Source organism: Cynara cardunculus (genome assembly GCF_001531365.2).
Source record: "Cynara cardunculus var. scolymus isolate 2C chromosome LG 13, CcrdV1, whole genome shotgun sequence".
In the NCBI taxonomy this organism is placed as follows: domain Eukaryota; kingdom Viridiplantae; phylum Streptophyta; class Magnoliopsida; order Asterales; family Asteraceae; genus Cynara; species Cynara cardunculus.
The window spans coordinates 14,072,602-14,094,402 of NC_037540.1; the positions used below are offsets into that span (position 1 = coordinate 14,072,602).

Sequence of the window (21,801 nt, forward strand, 5' to 3'; positions counted from 1 at the left end):
TGTGATTGAATAAGAAGACTTCAGAGCTCAGATTTCAGAGTTCGAGTGAGCCAAGTCTGAAAAAGAAGACTTCAGAGTAGGATCCAATTTCCTACTTCATGATCTTCTTCTTTAATCTCTCAATTACTGTGAAGAATGACTCTTCATATTTGAATTTAGAAATGAAACTATATCAATAATTAGTTAAAGTGAAGTTAACCCTAGAATAAAATTGAGAGTTCAGACTTCCAAGTCTGAAAAAGAAGACTTCAGAGTTTAGACTACAGACTTCGGGGTGAGCTAAGTCTAAAAAAGAATACTTCAGATTTCAGGTGAGCTAACTCTGAATAATGATTTCAGACTTGTTCTCTTGAAATAACTCTGAAGTAAAACTCTTCAGACTTCAGAGCTTTATATAGACAAGCCAGAAGCTATGCATGTACTATGCATAGACTCTACATGGTGCTAGGTTTGGAAAAGAAGACTTCTCAAATGTACTCAAAATAAACGATCAAACAAAGTAATAAAATCAATTACCACACGATCAACCAAAGTAATAAAATCAATTACCACACGATCAACCAAAGAAGACTTAAGAGTTCGGGTGAGCCAAGTCTGAAATCAGAAGACTTCAGAGTTCAGACTTCTAAGTCTGAAAAAGAAGACTTCAAAGTTCAGAGTTCTTTGATTGAATAAGAAGACTTCAAATTTCAGACTTAAGAGTTCGAGTGAGCCAAGTCTAAAAAAGAAGACTTCAAAGTAGGATCCAGTTTCCTACTTCATGATCTTCTTCTTTAATCTCTCAATTACTGTGAAGAATGACTCTTCAGACTTGAATTTAGAAATGAAACTATATCAATAATTAGTTAAAATGAAGTTAACCCTAGAATAAAATTGAATTTAGAAATGAAACTATATCAGTAAATTGAATTTAAATTTAGAAGTAAACACCATTTTTTCAGGAATCAATTACCACACGAATTAATTAAACCATGAATAAAATCAATTGCATCCTAAATTAGTGGGATTGATTGAATAAGAGAACACATGTCAATCAAATGAGTATAATTGAATCACTAATGTAAATTGTGTCTAGATACTTTCAAATGAGTTTAATTGAACTGCTAATGTAAATTGTGTCTAGATACGTGTTTAGACGGGAAAACACTAAAATCGATTCACCAGAAGATGACACGTGTCACGCCAGTTACTTACTTATTATAAGTATAGATAAGTAGTAAGGTCCCGTTTGGTTTGCATGAATGTAATGGATTTGGGGGATCTGAATTACAAATCCATTCCAATCTCATATTTGGTTTGTTGGATTGTTCATATTTGAAGTCCTACAAACATAAGATTTTGAAATCCTTAGCAGGTGCTAGGGATTTCACGGGATTTCGTAGGATTGTATGAAATAATGTTTTAAAAAATGTTAAAAATATTATTTTTTTAATAATCGATTAATAAAAATGTAAATTAATTATTTTTATAAATTATTTACAAATGGAATTCAATTCTATTCCAAATCCTACAAACCAAACACACCAATGATTTCAAATCCACTCTAATCCAAATCCCTTTGTGTTAATAGTGTTGGAGGGGCCTAATATAGATATACTATTATGGTGTGTTTGGTTCAATCAGATGAATGAAAATGAGAATGAAAATGAAAATGATATGGAATGAAAATGAGAGTGAATTTCCTTTTCCCCCCGGTTTAACCTGGAATCAAAATTTGGACTTCTAGAAAAATGAGCTCATTATATTATATAAAACCAAACAATTCATTTATTTTTATTCTCAATTAATTATTGCTTAATACCTCTAACCAAACAATCACAGGTTCATACATGGCCCCTAGTTTTGTATCTACCCTACTTCCTATATAATAAGTCAAAAAGAGAAGCCTCCTAATTGATATATATTTATTTATTATCTAACAAAGTTATAAGATAAAAAGTTTGGACAAATGGGTCGATATTTATTAGTTCTCGTCTTATTGCACTATCAATAGTTTAATTATTTTTTAATAAATATTTTTATTTAATTAAAAAGTGACATACAAAGATATATAAAAACTAATTAATAGAAAAATATATATAATGTATGGTTTGGTGCAGTTTAAACTAAGGGTGTCAAAATTATATCATGACAAACCAACCAATTGCATTATTAACTGTATCAATTAAATTGGTAGCAGTTAAATTGATAGCAATTAATTTGGTTGGTAGGTGCTTACCAACTTTATAAACTTGGTTGGTATGTGGTACTGAAAATCTTGTACCACAGTAATAACGTACATTACTGACTTATATACACATATATATAATTATTTATTAAATAAAATCAATTAAGTGAATTATATTTAACTATTAATGCATCTGATTCTTTTTCTTTTAGAGGAATTTATTAGTTTAACATTTTATTGTTTACTATTTAGTACATTACTTGATCCACGCCTCCTAATAGCAACCCTAACTCATTACTCAGTAGCTCCTCGTCTCCTCCTCTCCTCGACGCACGCCTCCACAATCCATACATCCACTGTTCGACAACCCTGTGACCACACGGACCACACCTCTACAAGAGTACACGACCATGCGAATCTGCAATTGATCCTCGATACCCTCCCATGTTAATGAATTTGTAACGTCAAACATGTACAAACAGAACAAAGTTGGTGCCAATTAAGTTGTTACCAAGTAGAATTGATTGGTACACGGTATAAATATTTGTGTGCCAACTATGATTAGTTGATACATGGTATTGAGAAAAAAAAAACATGTTAGCGTATCATGTTCGTCCCTAGTTTGAACGTTGTTTGAGTAATTCAAAACTGCATAATGGTTATTAAAAATATACAAACTACATATTGTACTGCAGAAGTCCTAAACTGTATAGTTTGACGATAATTACTTACACAGGTAGTGTGGTATTTTGAAAAACCAAGATGTTGAATCAAAATTTGATATTCAGTGTAAAATTTGGTATTCTTATTAAGATGGTCTAGATTGAACAAATTTCCAAGGATAAAATCTTACATATGTTTTTTTTAAAATTATGTTTCCTAAAATATCAATTAAATGGAAGTAATTGCATTTTTACTAATACAATTTACGCATTGAGAGATTTTATATACATATATACGATATATAGACTTGTGTTCACGTGAGACCAAGGGTTCTTTCATAAGACCAGTTTATGTTCATTGATCAACTTTATAAGCTAATGATTTAATGGTCTAAAGTTCTACGGTGACAATTTTGTGATTATTGAGAAGTCTTGTGGCATTTTTGTGATTATGAATGTTCATATTGTAGATCTAATATAAGGGTTGAGAATTGGTTTTACGGGTTTCACGAAAAACTCTTGGTCTTACATGATCTCAAGTGTCTCTCTCTCTATATATATATATATATATATATAAATTTTGCAAACTTATTTCCATCCTTGATTTCATTGATTGATAGTTGAAAAAGAATATGAGTTATATATGTTAAAGGGAAAAAAAAATCAATACACCCTCTAAATTAGAGTAGAAAAAGGTAAAATAATCAAAAGATATTTTTGAATATTTATTTTTATTTTCATTAATCTCTTATTTTCGGTAATAATTAATGATATGATATATTTTTGGTAACAATTTAAATATTTATTTTTTATTTATATTTTTTTAGATTTTTTTTAGTTTCATGTTTGGTGTTTCATTTTTTCTGCTTTCATTTTCCATGTTTTATATTTCTGTAAAAAAAATTATACCAGTTAAAATCCAATCATATACGAAATACAAATATTTTGTTCTCCCTAGAAAAATGATCATGATAAACAAAAAATTTCAACACTCCCCCTTAAATATAGAAGCCACATTCAAAAGATTTGATCACATAAAAAATGAAATATTTATATATATTTTGAGAATACAGATATTTGAAACACTGAATTTGACATAAACTGAAATCAATATAAATGAAAATCAGAAGTTTATCAGTTAAGGATTTTCAATTCATTGAATAAATTTTAGGAAAAATCCAGATTTTCAAATTCAGCATACCTAACTTAGATATCAAAAAGTTAAAACGTTTTCATCTAAATGTTTTGTAAATAAGTCAGCTAGTTGATATTATGTGTTTACAAAATATAATAGTTTCTTTTTCAACGTGATTTTTAATAAAATGATATCAGATATCTATATGTTTTGTTTTGGTGTGTTGAACAGAATTACAAGAAATAGCAATTGCACTTTTCGAATCACAAAAAATTGGAATTTTATCATAAGAAAAACTGTAATCTTTGAGCTGTGTGCGCATCCAGATAACTTGAGAACAATAGCTACCAACAGCTATGTATTTTGCTTCAGCAGTAGAAGTGGACACACAATTTTGTTTCTTTGATGCAGCGTACTAGTTTATCTCCTAAAATTTGAACATGACCCGAAGTACTTTTCCTGTCCAACATACACCCTGCATAATCTGCACCTGAGTAGGCAATCAATTTGAAACCAGTACCCTTAGGATACCAAAGTCCTAGATTAACAGTCCCTTTAAGATAACGAGAAATACGTTTAACCGCACTAAGATGGGACTCTTTTGGATTTGCCTAATATCTGGCATATAGATGTGTTGAAAACATAATATCAGGTCTACAAGAGGTTAAATACATCAAAGAACCAATCATGCCTCGGTAGGTTTTCTGATCTACAGCTTTATCTGAAGGATCAACATGTAGTTTTGAGCCAGGAGTCATAGATGTTTTGATAGATGAATAATTTTCCATATTAATCTTCTTCAGGATATCAGAAATATATTTTGTTTGACGGATAAAAATACCCGAAGATAGTTGTTTAAATTGCAAACCTAAAAAGAAGTTCATTTCACCCATCATGCTCATTTTAAATCTTGAAACCATCAAGGCAGAAAAATTCTTACAGTATTTAGGATTTGTAGATCCAAATATTATATCGTCGACATAAATCTGTATCAAGATAATGTCAGACTTTTCTTTTTTAATAAAGAGAGTTGTGTCAATATTACATTTCAAGAAACCTAACTTCACAAGGAATTCGGATAGAATATCATATCAGGCTTTCGGGGCTTGTTTTAAACCATACAAGGCTCTGTCAAGGATGTAAACATGGTCAGGCTTAGACTCGTCAACAAATCCTTCCGGCTGAGAAACATACACTTCTTTTTTGAGAAGACCATATAAGAATGTCGTTTTGACGTCCAATTGATATACGGTAAAGTTCTTATGTGCCGCATACGCCAGAAACATTCTTTTAGCTTCTATTCTAGCCACCGGAGCATATGTCTCATCATAGTCTGCACTCTCTTGTTGATTGTATCCTTCTGCTACCAACCGAGCCTTGTTTCTGACAACAACACCATCTTCATCATTCTTATTTTTGAAGATCCACTTTGTACCGATAATCGTTTTATTTTTAGGACGTGGAACTAATTTTCAAACTTTTAAGGTTTCAAATTGATTGAGTTCCTCTTGCACTACGATTATCCAATCCGGATCCGCTAAGGCTTTAGATACCTTAGTCGGTTCAATATTACTCAAGAATGTAGAATACAAACACTCATTTGCAGTAGCAGACCTTGTACGTACAAACGAATTTGGATTTCCAATAATTTGGCTTATCGGGTGATTCTTGGTCCACTTACTACTATGAGGTAGGGGAATGTATGAAGATTGATCAGAATTTTGATCCATGTAGGTATTGGGGGAATTGCCCTGAACAGGTTCATGTGAAGATTCAGTATTTTGAGTTGAAATAAGCTGAGTATCTGACACAGGCTGTAAGTTTTCATCTTGTACGACTGAAACCACTGGCAGATTATTAGTCAGACCCTCTTCACACGAAACAAGACAACCTTGTTCTTCCATCATTATCTCTTCATCAATTTCTTCAGGAACAGTAACTTGTATATCAACAGATGGACTAGATATTTGTTGTTCAGATTGAACTTGATTATTTTCCCTGGTTAAATTATTTGAATCATTAGATTGAGTTCCAAAATAATCATCATAGAAATTTCCAAACAATAAATCCAAATCAGAAATATTTTGAGTAGAAGAATAAGGTTCATTTGGATATGCATTCCGCGAAGGTTTATTCGTCAGCACGGGTTCTGAACTATTTTGTCCAGAAGCCAAGTCAACTACTTCATCAAATGACATGTTTACGCTTTCATTTACACTCTTTGTCCTTTTATTGTATATCCTGTTTAATTATTTAATCTGCAGTTATCTATATTATAGCACTATATCCTACATTATCTCCCCACTCTCCTATCTCCCACGTCCACTTCTCTCTCTCTGTCTATTTCTCCTAATATTCATATCTTCCATATACGTTTAGCATTAATTCAAATATGAAATATCCATATGGAACAACTTTTAACTCCATTCGATTTAAAATCCAAATATCCATCTCCTTTAGTATGAATTCCAATCTGGACAGGTTCCTCATTGCATAAATGGTTTTTTAATCTCTATTGAGTAAATAATTTATTCTAGGGTTTTTGTTACACTTGTTGGGATTTTTTGTGCATTTACCCAAGAGCATCAACGATTGTTCTTGTATATATGAAATATCCATATGGAACGATTGACTTCTGCCTTCTCTCGATTAAAAATTCGAATATCCATCTCCACCGGTATTAATTCCAATATGGACATGTTCTTCACTACATAAATAGTTTTCTTAATCTCTACCGAGTAAATAATTTATTCTACAGTTTTTTATTACACCTGTTGAAATCTTTTGGTTGCAAGTACCCAAGAGCATCAACGATTGTTCTTCTATATTCTTGAATAGGTTCGTGCTCCCATTTCAGTTCATTACATAAGTTTGTCCATGTAGATCTGGTCAAAATGTCTTTTTGGTAAATATTTGTATTAGTAGGGAGTTATTTTTGGCTTTCTAGCTTTACATTTTGTGGAAGTCATTTCGTTTAAATTGAAATGTAATTCCAAAATAGACCCAGTTTCAAGCTCGGTTACCAGTGTCCTGTTTGTATGCTTGTGATAGATTTTAATCAGTTCTATTATTTGCAAACAAGAAGTTCTGCAAAATAGACTCAGTTGAGTTTTTATTGCTAGAAAAGCTTTGGAGAGCTACCACATGGAGGCTCTTGATTGGATATACCACCTAGAAGCAGTTATTTCACTTTACACATGACAAGCTATGATTCATCAGTGTCTTGACTTTATCAAGGTTATATTTGTTCCTTTTCATTCTATTAGTAACTTTTTGATGCAAGCTTTTGATTACTTACTGTACACACACTTGTGTGATTTCCTTTTGAAGATCTGTATTGTAATATAAATGAAGATGATGATAGCTACAACTTGTTCTTGAATATTCATAATTGCGGATGAAATCTTCATAACCTAGTGAATAGATCATCTTCCCTCATTCTAATATTTTCCTACATCTATTCACAGATCGAGAGAACTGAGATCTAACAATTAATATCAAAGCAGACTGATTGTTCATCAATCAAACAGTTGATTATGCACTTGTGAATCATTTCTCTCATTTGTCGGGTTTTTCTTCAAGATCTAGTTACTATTCACTCATATCCTCTGTTTTCACAGTTTTCTCATAGAGATAAAATCCTCTGATTAATAGATGTTTTTCCTTGGATCTAGAAGATTATCTGATATTTTCTCTTGATAGAATGAAAAATCCGAATCAGAATTCTGCATATTGTATGGATTCACTCACAAAACCTCCAACTCTTCAAAGAGAAGAGTATCCTCAATAGAATATACGAATGATAAACTTCTTCAAGTAGATCTACATTAAACTTCCGCAAGCAGAATTCCTTGGGTATCGAACGATGTAATACAACGGGGTACAACTCGTGCGTGACACTAAATTACACAAATGACAATCTATAACAATTGTAAATAACTTACACTTTAATTTAAAATACCGTTAGCACAAGAAACATGAATTTCTTGTCCTTGATGTGTCCCTATCTTCAAGCCCTCGTACAAACGACCTAACGGCTAGGTGCTCGGATGCATATGTCGTGAAAGCCGCAAATATTAGACCTCCCGCAACCATCAAACCTAACCTGTTGATGCAGAATAAAATTCAAGCATTAACATCAAAAATCAAACCAAACAAAACAAACTCGGTATATTCCATCTGAAGATTGGGTCGACTACCTCCGTCTCAAAACACAGGTTTAAATATCACACCACACGTGAGACAACAAGTTTTTGTCTTGTCCAGTCCCATGTACCAAACGCACCCCAGATGATGCATCCGGTTGGTTAACAATAAAGATGTAAGGAAGTTGTAATCCTGAAAATACCTTGAAAACAAAGCCGTAATACCGAAAATACAAGGTATTGAAGGGGTAGCGATGGCCAAAAACGCCATTCCTAACCCGTAATACCATGTTGCTGCATCACAAGACACTTGTCGTTGATGACCTACAAAAACCCGACAAGTTTGACACTTTAGGATGAAATCTGGAAAAACATCAAACATGGGTTCTTCTACAAAGAAGGGCAAATGAAAATGCAACATACTTGGGTCTGATTCCTATTTTCTGTAACGTACTTTCAAAACCTTCATTTTGAATGCTCATCTGTGATATCTCAAACATTTGGACCAAAGTACGTTACCCACAACAGGAATCAGACCAAAGTACGTTGCATTTTCGTGCATTCTCATATGGGAACTAGGTACCTAAATGTTTGAAATGTCACACTGAGATACGTAAATGAAAGGTTCTGGAAATACGTTACACAATACTGGAATCAGACAAAAATATGTTGCATTTTCATGCAATTTGCCCTTCTACGAAGTTCAAATAGAGAACAGACCTTTTTCAGAATCATAATCTAAAGATCCAGGACGAGAGGATCCTGCTTGATTTGCTACCATTTTCCCCCATTTGTATATTAGATGTAGATAACCTCCGAAAAGCAGAAAGAAAACTGTGAAAGTCCACTCGTACATCAGGAGCAAGCCGGTCCATGGCTTTACTTGCCGAGGCACAACTGAAACACCGAGTCCAAGGGCAACCACCGCAGCCATGAAACAGAAGAAAATAGAGACCCCACCAAGAAAAGCCGGCACCTTGGCATGTCCACCGTTTGCAAACTATGGAGAACACGTGTACCAACAATTTAACATATGTATATATAGGCACAGGTTCAAATGAGAATTGTAAATATTTTGAGGACATGGGAAACAACGATTCATACTTTATTCATGATGAATGCCGTAATAGATATCCATGATGAAAATTATTCATAGTGAAAATACATGATATTCAAGATGAAAATGCATAATATTCACTATGAATAATACATGAAATTGTTGGGTTCTCAAAATATTTATGGTTCTTATTTAAACCTAGCGCTGTATATATTTGATCAAAATATAAGGAAACCAAAACATAGAAAGAGAGAAGTACCTGTTGACTAGAATTGATGGTAGAGGAAGATACTGCAGAATAAGAAAGAGAACCTCCTGATCTAAATTTGTAGTATATGTGTCGGGCATGATCACATAGAGAACGTGTCTGAACCAAACGTGGAAATAGATCAAGGTTCAGATGATGAGGATATAGTTTATCAAGAATCTGAATATCAAGGGAAAAGGAGATCTGAAACTGCCAACCTGAAGAAAAGACCGATAGTAACAGAAAAGTAACGTGAACACGGGAAGCAGGAACAGAAATTTGACTAGAAAATCATCGTGAGGATTTCCACCACCTCCAGTTCCTGGAAGAGTTTCGTCTAGCTGATCTCTAACATTCTGTCCATCATCAAACATGAAATACATGATGAGCGTTTTAGCCTTGCTAATACGGTAAAATACTCCATAAATTTCGTATTTTCTTTTTAAACGAGGAGTTGCATTAATTTTCCATTTTCGATTTACAATAAAGTTTTACATTCCGCTGCATTGCATGGGTACACAGCTAGTTATATATGGATGGACAGAAAGGAGCAGAGTTTAAATAGCAAGAAAATACCTGCCACACGTCCACAGGTTTCAGAAGCCAAGACGTCCACCAATCCCAAGGTTTAAGAGGGCCAAGCGTATAGTGAATAACACGAAGTTCTTTCTCATCTACCATCCACTGCATATGAGAATTACCAGATCTTTTCAAGATTCTTTTAGAAACATAAAATAAGATTGCTTCAAAGAGACCACAATCTCCACAAAATCCCAGAAAAAAGACAAGGCCTAAATCATTTATTATGAAGGATGCCTAACAATTTTCTAGGGAGAGAAAAGGGTGGGGGAGGCTGGCCTTCAGTAGAAGTAACCCCAAGTGATCGGGGAAGCACTACCAACCTTGTTAGCAAGCATGTAAAGTCCGACATCTGCATTATAGAGAGTAGACAGTCTCTCCATCTCTGGAACTGGTTTAGAGTTTAAGATTTCGGGAGAAATTTCAGGGTCAAAGACACGTGCGCTTGCAAATCCAGCATAATAGGTGTTAAGGAAACCCTGGTCACCTAAAAAGCAACAAGAGCACATCAATGGAGAAAGAGAGAGAAGTTTAACATAAAAAAATTATGATGAAACAATTATCATTATGAAAGATGCTTAGGCAGCCAAACCCAATACTAGGGACAAGGTTGAGCTCAATTTTGTTGGTTTCCTACATCTTACATTTCCTTTCACATATACACATGACTCTAGAGGACTATTGCAAAGTCTCAAATCACTAAATGATTTACAATACATAAATTAGCGATGTATTTTTACCAACATAAAAAATAAAGAGATGATCTTCAGAGAAGAAAAATGCATTAAAAAAAGAACTATGATGCAAGCTAAATGGCATCGCTGACAACTTTTTATCAATGAAATGAAAAAGAACACTAGTATGCTCTTTTTCCTCTATTGAATCAGAAAGATAATTTGCATCTCAATTGCAACAATTTTCATTTTGAGGTGTCATGTTAAATGAAAAGAGCTACGATGCAAGCTAGTGGCATCGGTAACAACTTTTTTTTTTTAAATGAAAAAGAACACTAGTATTGGATCAAATGCACTGTTTTCTCTAATGAACCAGAAAAATAACTTGCACTCAGTTGCAGCAATTTTCATTTTGAGGTGTCATGTTAATTGCAATGTTATCTTTTTGGGGAAATTTTCAAGCTAAATTTACCAATTTCCCAAAATTAACTGTTACAAACATGTTTCTAAGGATCTGATCTTTTGAGATACAGTTTATAAGTTCAATTTCCAAGTCTAAACAATAGGTTAGAAGAAGATGCTGAAAAGCAGCATTTCAATTTACAATGAAGTTTTTAACTTAAGTAGAATGGCTCAATGGCACATGTAGGCTTAATAGGAACTCAAATACAAAGATTTGATGCAGAAATGTGTAAAGGGAATAAAATACCTCCAGTATAAGAATACAACGTTGTCACTTTGCTCACCATGTCTTTGAAAAGCTCTTCAGATGGCTCCACTACCATAACCCCTGAGTTGAGCCTCTCAGAATGCTTTAAGTTGGCACAGAATTTTCCACATTTGAATAAATCATCGATGTTCTTAACCACAATTGTATCAGCATCAAGGTACACCACTGCAGTAATTTCAGAACATTTGAGAGGCCATGACAAATTTAAGCTATCATCAAATTGTTTGCCCACTACCTAAACATGAACATAACAAATACTACCGATTACTCTTAGATTCAAGGGGACTTTAGGACATAAGAGGTAATACAGAATTTCATAATCCAAAACTGTAGCATGAGGTTGATCAGATAGTTAGATGTAAGAACCACATTTCCCCCAAACAATTGTGTGAACAATGCAATGAAGTAACAAAGTGTGTGTCACCAGCACCAATTATCTATGTTCTCTTTTAGCAACATTTTGTCGGGGGTGTACAAGCAGATGATTCATGCAATATCCATTCTCGTTTGTGTAGTCAGAGAACCCAACAGAAAGCATCATTTCACATTTTCACCATGAAAGGTTTTAATTGGGAGGTTGAATCGATTTTAAATGTAAGCACAGAAACAAGTAAAACAGAATAATAGCACTACCAGGTCTCACTAAAAACATGTACTCCTAAATAGTGATCCACAAAGATCATTATATATCTACAATAGCATATCGATTCTATAGGACAATACACCATACAATATACATGCGAACAGACAACCTCAAATGAAATGAAGTACTAGACTTATGATGCTTTCCTAGGTAAGTTGAACACATAGAATACTCTAACTTGAGTCCTAGTTTTAAATTCATTTTCAGAAAAAGATAACCAGGTGAACTTTGAATATCTGAAATTTTGCTCATCCACGTAGGACCTAGACGAAACAAACCGTCATGCATTCATACCAACCATTTGATGGGTACTGAACCCTTGAAAAACACATGGGGTAAATGAGGTAGCTGAGCAACATAACATTTCAATAAGATTTGGAGACAAGTGCCTTTTAGGATAGGGATAAATGAGTGTTTGTGAGTTTATACTTGAGCCATCAGCTACTTTTGCCAAGGCGGTGTGAGGAGGAAGATATGGTGAAAATATTTGTATTCCTAGTTGCATTGACCGATACTCCTAAATCAATTATGCCTCAAGATGCAAAAGCGCTTGCAAAAGACATACCAAATTGTGTTACACTTTCTTTAAACAGATCATTAAACTGAAAAGGATACAGATGGAGATGGTATGATCCCACTAAGAAAGAGTACACCAACCAACAACTAAACTACATCACACTGAACCACCCACCCATTATAACTACAACAAAATAAAATCATGACCGGACTGTAGACAAAAAGAAACAAAGCCTGATAAAGTATAGAACCGACTAACAGGAGCACGCTACTCTAGACGTGGATAAATACTGAATTACACCAATCTCCTCATTTGATTAGATCCCTCCTTTAGCACCAGGAAGCTGAATCCTAAAATGGCAAAGCCGCACCCCCGAGACTAATGCTTTTGCTTTAGGGCACTACAAACCATCAACCCTGTCCATTACTAAACTATGATAAACCTCCTTTGAGGTTTACATACAGAAGGAGTTAGTTGAGTCTGTTTAATCTTTGCTTTAAACATGAATAAGGGAGGGGTAGATTGGAAATTCTGTTTGCTTAAATAGTGAGTTGTTGGTAGTAGTCGGGTATTCTGTTTTTGATTTCGGTTGAGTTAGTTTGGAGCGACAGCTCAGGGAGAGAACCCAGACCTCTCGAAAGTCTGGGAATTGCATCGATTTTGTTTATCAATAGATTGGCCGACAATTTCAATCATGTATGTTACAATCGGCATGTTCTAGCTACTGTATTACGATTGTTGTGTGTTATCGCTTACGTATTGGAGCAAGAGGTACGATTTCGATTACGATTAAAGTTAGGGTACATCAAATTGGTATCAGAGCACGTTACGATTAGGGATGGCGAATGTCATGACTCGAAGCGCTAACAATCAAATTGAAGATTTGGAGAATAGCATAGGATCAATCGAAAGAAGGCTGGAGCGTATTGTACAACAAATCGAAGATTTGAGGAACGATTTTGTAAATCGAACGAACACGTCCAATTCGTCCGATGAAGAAACAGCTGCAAGAGTGGAACAAGGCGACAGAAATCGAAATAATCAGAATCGATTTTCGGCGGTGAAGGGGCGCAAATTAGAGATCCCTGTTTTCGATGGCAGAGATCCCGACGGATGGATTTTGAGAGCTGAGCGTTATTTCATGTTGAATCAGTTGAGTCAAGAAGAGAAAATTAACGTGTCGTTTATTTCTTTTGAAGRAGATGCACTAAAGTGGTTCCARTGGGAGCATAAKCGACACCCTATTACAAGATGGGAGGATCTGAAACATTTGTTGTTAAGACAATTTAGGTCGTTGACAGCAGGTTCGTTGTGTGAACAGTTTCTATCGATGAGACAAGAAGGATCAATTGAAGATTATAGAAGGAGATTTGTCGAGTTTGCAGCACCGTTAGACGGAATTCCAGAACAGATTTTCTTAAGTCAATTCATTAATGGATTGGAAGAATCTATTAAAGTGGAATTAAGACTCTTGGATCCGTTGACACTTAGCGAAGCAATGGAGGTAGCCATGAAGATCGAATTGAAAAACAAGGTGTTATCGAGAGAGGAGAATGAGGGTTATGGCAAGAAGACAGGTTCGTCTTCTTATTCTAATTCGGAGTCGAAAAACAATTTTTCTAATCATGGCTCTAATAGCGTCGTTAGTTCTGTTAATTCACCGTCATTTACAAATAAAGCAAGTACCGGTTTCCGATGTCTGTCTGATCAAGAGGTACAACAAAGAAGATTGTTGGATTTGTGTTATCGATGTGATGAAAAATACGTCCCTGGCCATAAGTGTAAGAAGAAGGAGATGAGTGTATTGCTAGTTCAAGAGGATGTTTTTGATGATACGGAACCAGGAAAGGAGGAAAGAGCTTGTAATGCAGCAGAAGTGACTGAAAAAGTAGAAGTACATTTAAATTCAGTTGTGGGTTTGACTAATCCTAAAACTATGAAGATGGAAGGAAGGATTGAAGGACAAAAAGTGGTACTGTTAATTGATAGTGGTGCCACACATAACTTCATATCATACGATTTAGTAAAAAGACTGAATTTAAAAGTAGAAGCTAATGGTGAATATACTATTACTTTGGGTTCTGGAAACATGGAGAAAGGAAGTGGCATTTGCAAGGGGATAACGTTGTTTTTACCAGAAGTTGGGATAAGGGAAGATTTTCTGCCTTTGGGTTTGGGTAATATTGACGGTATCTTAGGGATGCAATGGTTGGAGTCTTTGGGAGCCACGTATGTTAACTGGAAGTTACAAGTAATGAAATTCACTTGTGGGGGAAAATCCGTCACGTTAAAGGGTGATCCAACTCTGGGACGTTCGATAGTGTCGCTGAAAGCTATCGGTAAGGTGATCAACCATGAAGGTCAGGGTGTGTTGGTGAATTTGGGTACTTGTTCGGTATTTTCGGAGGAAATGGCAGAACCAAATGTGGTTTTGGATCCACTACTAAGAGAATATGAATCAGTTATTAACAGGCCACGGGGATTACCACCGGAGAAGGGTAGGGAGCATGGGATTATGTTAAAGGAAGGGACTGAAACGATTAATGTTCGGCCATACCGTTACCTTCATTATCAGAAAGATGAAATTGAGAAATTGATAAAAGAGATGCTCGAGGCAGGAGTTATTCAACCGAGTATGAGTCCTTTCTCCAGTCCAGCATTGTTGGTTAAGAAAAAAGACGGAAGTTGGCGGTTTTGTATCGATTATCGAGCTTTGAAGCTTCTTGGGAGAATCTTGAAGCACCTCTTCAGCAATTTCCTAGTTGTCACCTTGAGGACAAGGTAAAATTTTTGGGGGAGAGTATTGATAAACCTCCTTTGAGGTTTACGTACAGAAGGAGTTAGTTGAGTCTGTTTAATCTTTGCTTTAAACATGAATAAGGGAGGAGTAGATTGGTAATTATGTTTGCTTAAATAGTTAGCTATTGGTAGTAGTCGGGTATTCTGTTTTTGATTTCGGTTGAGTTAATTTGGAGCGACAGCTCAGGGAGAGAACCCAGACCTCTCGAAAGTCTGGGAATTGCATCGATTTCGTTTATCAATAGATTGGCCGACAATTTCAATCATGTATGTTACAATCGGCTTGTTCTAGCTACTGTATTACGATTATTGTGTGTTATCGCTTACGTATTGGAGCAAGAGGTACGATTTCGATTACGATTAAAGTTAGGGTACATCAAAATACTACATGCCTCTCACCTTACTAAATTTAGAGCCAGGACCCCTTTTGCCATGAGCACCAAAAGCAAAGGAGTCCTCGAAGCAACCAAAGACCTAGGGTGAGAAAACAAACACTCTAAGCTAGCAGCAGAGAGATCTAGGGAGATAGAACCAAGGGTTTTTGCCACTCAAAACCTTAAGTTTCTCTCCCACTTTCTAACCAGCTCGAATTTAGTAGTAAGGGTGGAAAGCTCATCAGACATTTGCTCAAGATGGGTAAAATATACTATTAACACTTCTCAAAATGAGAGAATTTGCATAACAAGATAAGCATGAAATATGCTAGAATCTCCAAAATAGAAAGATGCTAAATGATGCCATAATATTGGCATTCTTATATTCACAACTTGGCAACACCAGGCTTTATAGCTTCTTAAGGACTAAAATCAACAATTCTCCGTTCTTTTCTCAAATCAAATATTAAAAATATTCACCAAGGCAAGCCACTAAATCCACTTTTAACATTAAGTTTGATCAAGAGGTTAGATGGAAGCAAAGTAACCAGGTTCAAGCCACAAAAAACGACCAACTCCACTAATGACTTCTTATGCTTGATCTAAGCCAGGGCAACATCAGTAGAGCAACACTAAAACCCAGGAAGAAGTAAAGAGCAAATTAAAACAAGCATCAAGACAAGTGGTAAAGCAAAAGAATCCATAGTTATCCATTTCAAGTTCTGATCAAACCAGCAAAAGCATAAAAGAGAATGTAGGTTATCTGATACAAATCCCGCAACAAGGTGAAATCCTAACATGTCTTAAAATCTGGTAACCTGGTCAAAGGTATTAACAAGCTAGATTGTCACACAGCAGAAAGCTTCTAGCAATCAGTGTTGATCGCAGATCCTAAGCAAAGTTCTGACAAATACAAGAACAGCCTGAATCGAAGGGATCTGAAGCTTAACTTAATCCAAGGAGATGTTGACTAAAAGTATACCCAGAGAAATTGATCACGAATTGTCTGTCAAAATAGATGTGGCCAGCTTTTATGACAGGAGGCCATCATAGGTTATTTTAGAGAGTGTGGTTATCATTTAAGTAAGCTACTCTCTGACATTGTATATTATCAAGAACCAACAGAAAGTTTAATAACTATATATATACATCTGCCATATATGGTCCTATTGAACGAAACTAATTAAATTTAACCACCATGCGAAGAAGACTACTAAAATTAGCAATATACAATTTTATATATGTTGCATAGCGGGTGAAGAATGTGAAGATATGTCTATCCGACCAAAAGACAGCTCTTATAATAAAACTAAGTGAGTGACAGCCTGGACGATTAAAGTTACAAAAGATATATTAAAGAAGAATTAAAATGAGCAAATTGTCCATAATTAAAATGAGCAAATTGTCCATCCTTCAGGCAAGTATATATAATAAAATACATACCATGTGAAGCCATGACCTAAATACAAATACGAATTGTATATATACTTTGTATATTTGAAATTCATAGTATCCCATCCATGTTGAAACCTAAAAAGTTTTAGTCATGTCACATCAAGTTTTGTGTGTGATTGCTACCTAGCTCATACTTTTAAAGGAGATCTTTTCTCCTTAACCATTCTACTTATTGTAAACAGTAGTGTCACCTTTCTTGTAATCAGTCATGTTGAATATCTTCAGCTTTGTGTACACACCCCAAAACCTTGTTGGTCGCACTTGATTAGGGTTCTCCAATAGACTGATTGGTGTCACAATCCAGCCATCAGCCTGCACAGATAATCCCAGAGACATGTTAAGTACATGGTGATGGAATTAACCAGATATATACAGCTCAAAAACATGTTCTTCTACTACATAATCCAGAAGCATCAAACACGTGGACACTTCATTTTCTACATTACTGTAAGACTAATCTATGGCAACCATCAGCATAGTTACCATCTTTTCTTCTCTTTATTATTATTATAGTTATTTTAAGATGGAGTTAACTATTAAGGAGAGAATGTGCATTAATAAACATGTTCATCCTATTAAAAGTCGTCACCGTGAGTTTGGTGGTAACTTTTGATCATTGTCATTGATTACCATTACTTTTTAACTTTTAAGATTTGTTCTTTTATGCAACAGAGTATTTCATGTTTGGATATCCCATACCCCAACAAATTTATAGCTCTAGAAACACAGTAGCATCTCAAAGGACATCACTGCTGTAGTTGCCCTTCTAATTCAGTATAAAATAGCAGCCCTGATATAATCAAGTAGCATAAAAAACTAGCATGTGTAATGGTTGTATATCCAGTTCCCATTGGTCGATTTATTAATGTTTAAGGACAAGCAAAAAAAGGGCTTCATGGCAGGATGAGTAATAAGTTTGCACTAAAGAACTCGCTACTCATATCATCACGTTTTGAATGTTGTGGCATCTTTTTCTTATCAAGAATCCACCATCTCTTTTGCAACATTGGTACTCTATATATGCTTTATAATTCTCGAAGAATGAGGGGCAAGCGGATTGATCGAGAAAGATCTCTTGTTATAGGATCGTGATTGGATCCGCATATGTTTGGTTTCGATCTATGGTCATTGAGACCTCCTAAAAAGATCTTTGATAAAGCGAGTCTCTTTTTCCCCTACTAACAGACCATCACTTTCCTGAACAAGAAATAGCTTTTGTATTCTATCTCCCTAGCATAAAAAGTCTTACAAAGTAGGTTGCTGGTAAACTATGTTTAATGCCAAAAACTGCATAATACGACATGAGTGCGATTATCTCTTTTAAACATTAAGTCTGGATTAAGGTACTCCCTGTCTCCTTATGAAGATAGCTTACTATTTTTCATATAACTTGTTACTGAATAAGCCTAGCAACTATGACTACATCTCAATCTCACAAGACACTAAAAGGAATAATTTTTTGGGCCATGGTCATCGCCATAACATTTCATATTCATCATCTGCCCTATACCCATATGAGTGATTGATCTGTTGTAAGTTCTCTTATAAATCCTTAAACTTTTGTATAGCCTCCAATCCTGTCACTAACACAGGTAAGTGAACAATGCAGATGCTCTTATATATTCGGAGGTACATTTAGTAACTCTAGTGACATGGCTTGAAATTGATACTTGTAGGGCAAAGTTGGTACAATATTTTAACTAACTTCGCTCTAGTTACTGTTGCGCCTATCAGATTTCATGTTTCCAAACAATAACTTTTTTGTTCTTGTTTTCACTATCTTAGAGAGATGTAAAGCATAAACCACCTATATTTCAATTTCTCTATACAACTTTTAATATACCTCAGCACTAGGCTCTAGTTTGGAAAGAATTTCTTATGGAATCCAAAGATAAACTTCAATGATTCCACACAATGCTTTAGTAGCGATAACCCACTTTCGGATTAACACACATATTTGATACATAAATATATTTCTAACACTCCAAGTGTCCAACACATAAAACATATTCAAATTTTAATTTTGTTCTAAAATTCAAGTAGAATTATGAGATTCAGTGATAAAAAGTTTTCAATTGGTGACATCAAAGTATAGAATCTATGACTTCAAAAAATAAATTACTTAAGACTTGTTGCAGATAACTTCTACAAACTTGAGCAAATTATTTATACATTGATAGAAAAATACTAGTTTACATATACATGCTTCTAAAGTTGTCTATAGATTGCTTGAATGAGCACCCACATATATGTACATATATGTATATATAGAAAGGTCATGACAAACATAGGAAAAAATAAGTAAAGAAAAAAAGATAACACCTTGAGGAGCTTCTTGGCGTAGTTTGAAACGCCATCAGATACCAAAACGACCATGTCTCTTGCGGTTCTGGTATCTCGAATCGACTTACCAAGAACACGAACTCCAAGCACGAATTCATCTCCGTACAAAAGAGTTACATACGCTTCTTTAGTCGATCCAGAAGACGGAGCTGATTGTACATAGTGATTTAGAGCTAACAAAAGAATCAATCCAAACCCTAATCTCGAAACCAGGCTCAATTTCATCTTCTCAGAACCTAATCTAAAAAAGAAATTCAAAGAAATCAAAGCGAATTATAAATGAATTTTCGAAATCTACCAATCTATAATCATCTGGGGGTTCATCTCATAGATTTTGTCAAGTGTTTATGAAACGATTACAACAAATTCAAGGGGGGGTTTGAAATGGGTTTGAGAATCTTCGTCGTAGCTTTTGGTTTTTCTACTCGCCTGCGACTGGGAAGGAAGCGTCAAAAGTGGCAACTCCGTTGTTTTCTCGGATATTCGTTTTACAGCCAAATATCAATCATTTTGTTGCATCACGATCCGATCTCGCCTCACGTGCTTAGCACGTGTCAAACTAATATTTTTACTTCAACTCCATGAGTTCACTTTTGAAATATGAACTTCTTTTTTCTTTTCAGTCTGAAAATATAATAAAAGGATTTTAAGATATAGAGAAAATTGCATCAAAATGGAACCAACTTTCACCTGATTTCTATTTTGGGGAACCAACTTTCAAAATCATCATTTAAGAGTCTTGGACATCACTTACTGGATAAGACTCTTGGTCCTTGTTTTTGCTCTTTAACGGGTAAGATTCTTAGTCATTGTCATATTCTTCCGGTAAGGTAATGTAACTTAGTAAGGCGCTTACCCAAATAAGCATTTGATAAACGGCCCCTAGACCAAACGAACTTTTATTGGACCAGTTTAACCAAGCTAGAACTTTTAGGTTGTACTCATCTCCACTAATATGTATGTTTACTTGTATATTATATGAACCAATAGCATATTCATCATTTTAATCTACATATTTGCATAAGAATATAATCTCTTAAATTTAAAGTAATCACTTTAAATTTATCAGTGTTCAAGCCATGTGAAGCACTTCAAATCTCGCTTGTTAAAGCGGTTTTTCCAACAAATTTTGCAAAATATGAATTTGATAATTCTTTTTGCAACTCCGCACTTTTTTTGCATCATGTTTAAGAGTTGTATGATTTACTTGTTGGAAGTTCAACTCAAAAGTATTCTAATTTGCAAAATATGATATCATTTCTTATTTTCCCATCACATATCTTCTAGTTTCGGGGAGAATTTGCACTCCATTTCTGAAACACAGGTCAGCATCCACCTGACTGTATGAACCAAGAAATCAGTAGGGTACAAAACCTATCCTTATGGGGTGTTTGATTTGCATATTCTAAAGGAATATGATGGAATTGGAATGTTGAACTCCATTGACCAGATTCCATTCTCTCGTTTGGTTCATTTTTTTTCACGAAAGTAATCTTCAAAATACTACAAATTCTACAAATAAAGAAATTTAACATTCTTTAGCAACTACATGGTATTTTGATCGAATGAAATTCTCTTTATTCATAATATCACATATGACTTTAACCCAATATACCCTAATCTCATAAACCCCAATATGACTATCATCGACCACCTTCGACCACCGTCAATCTGAATCACCGCTAACCATCACCAACTAAACTATTGCCGACCACCACCAATCTGAACCACCGTTGGCCACCTTCGATATGAACCACCATCGATCTGATCCACAGTCGATCTGAACCACTATCGACCATTGCCATATGAACCACCACGGACCACCATCAATATGAACCACCCCCAACTACTACTGATCTGAATTATTGTCGGCCACCGCCGATCTGAAACATCGCCGACCATCACAGATTTGAACAACCACTAATCTAATCCATTGTGGATCTAAACCACCTCCGATTTGAACCACATCTGATCATCGCCACCTGAAGCATCACAGACCACCACCAATCTGAACCACCGGCAAATACCACCGATCTGAATCACCAACGGACACTACCGACCACCAACGATTTGAACAACCACCAATCTGAACCACTGCCGCCATCGCCAATCTGAACCACCATTGACCACCTCCATCTAAACCACCGCGAACCACCATCGATCTAAACCACTACCGACCACCGCCAATCTGAACCATCGTGGACCGCCACCAACCACCGTTGATTTAGTAACGTTGTTTGGATTATGGTTATACTTGACTTGCGTATTTTATAT

The 21,801-nt window shown here is 35.1% G+C and overlaps 1 protein-coding gene across 1 annotated transcript; it reads right to left on the reverse strand.

Moving 5' to 3' along the window:
- Positions 1–7,710: 7,710 nt before the first annotated feature.
- Positions 7,711–19,995, reverse strand: LOC112525329 (inositol phosphorylceramide glucuronosyltransferase 1-like). The gene is made up of 10 exons (XM_025135417.1): positions 19,507–19,995; positions 17,376–17,496; positions 11,376–11,561; positions 10,316–10,479; positions 9,990–10,097; positions 9,632–9,769; positions 9,426–9,533; positions 8,830–9,109; positions 8,313–8,433; positions 7,711–8,069 (listed from the first exon to the last, which is right to left on the reverse strand). The coding sequence occupies exons 1-10, from the start codon at positions 19,750–19,752 to the stop codon at positions 7,928–7,930; spliced, it is 1,614 nt and encodes a 537-aa protein (XP_024991185.1). The 5' UTR covers positions 19,753–19,995; the 3' UTR covers positions 7,711–7,927.
- Between the last annotated feature and the right edge of the window lie 1,806 nt (positions 19,996–21,801).

Excerpts from the sequence above, each read along its gene's own strand:
- LOC112525329 (XM_025135417.1), bottom strand. The coding sequence starts at position 19,752 with ATGAAATTGAGCCTGGTTTCGAGATTAGGGTTTGGATTGATTCTTTTG. Across the intron at positions 17,497-19,506 it reads ACGCCAAGAAGCTCCTCAAG|GCTGATGGCTGGATTGTGAC; the intron begins GTGTTATCTTTT and ends TTATCTGTGCAG. Across the intron at positions 9,110-9,425 it reads CCATCAATTCTAGTCAACAG|TTTGCAAACGGTGGACATGC; the intron begins GTACTTCTCTCT and ends TGTTCTCCATAG.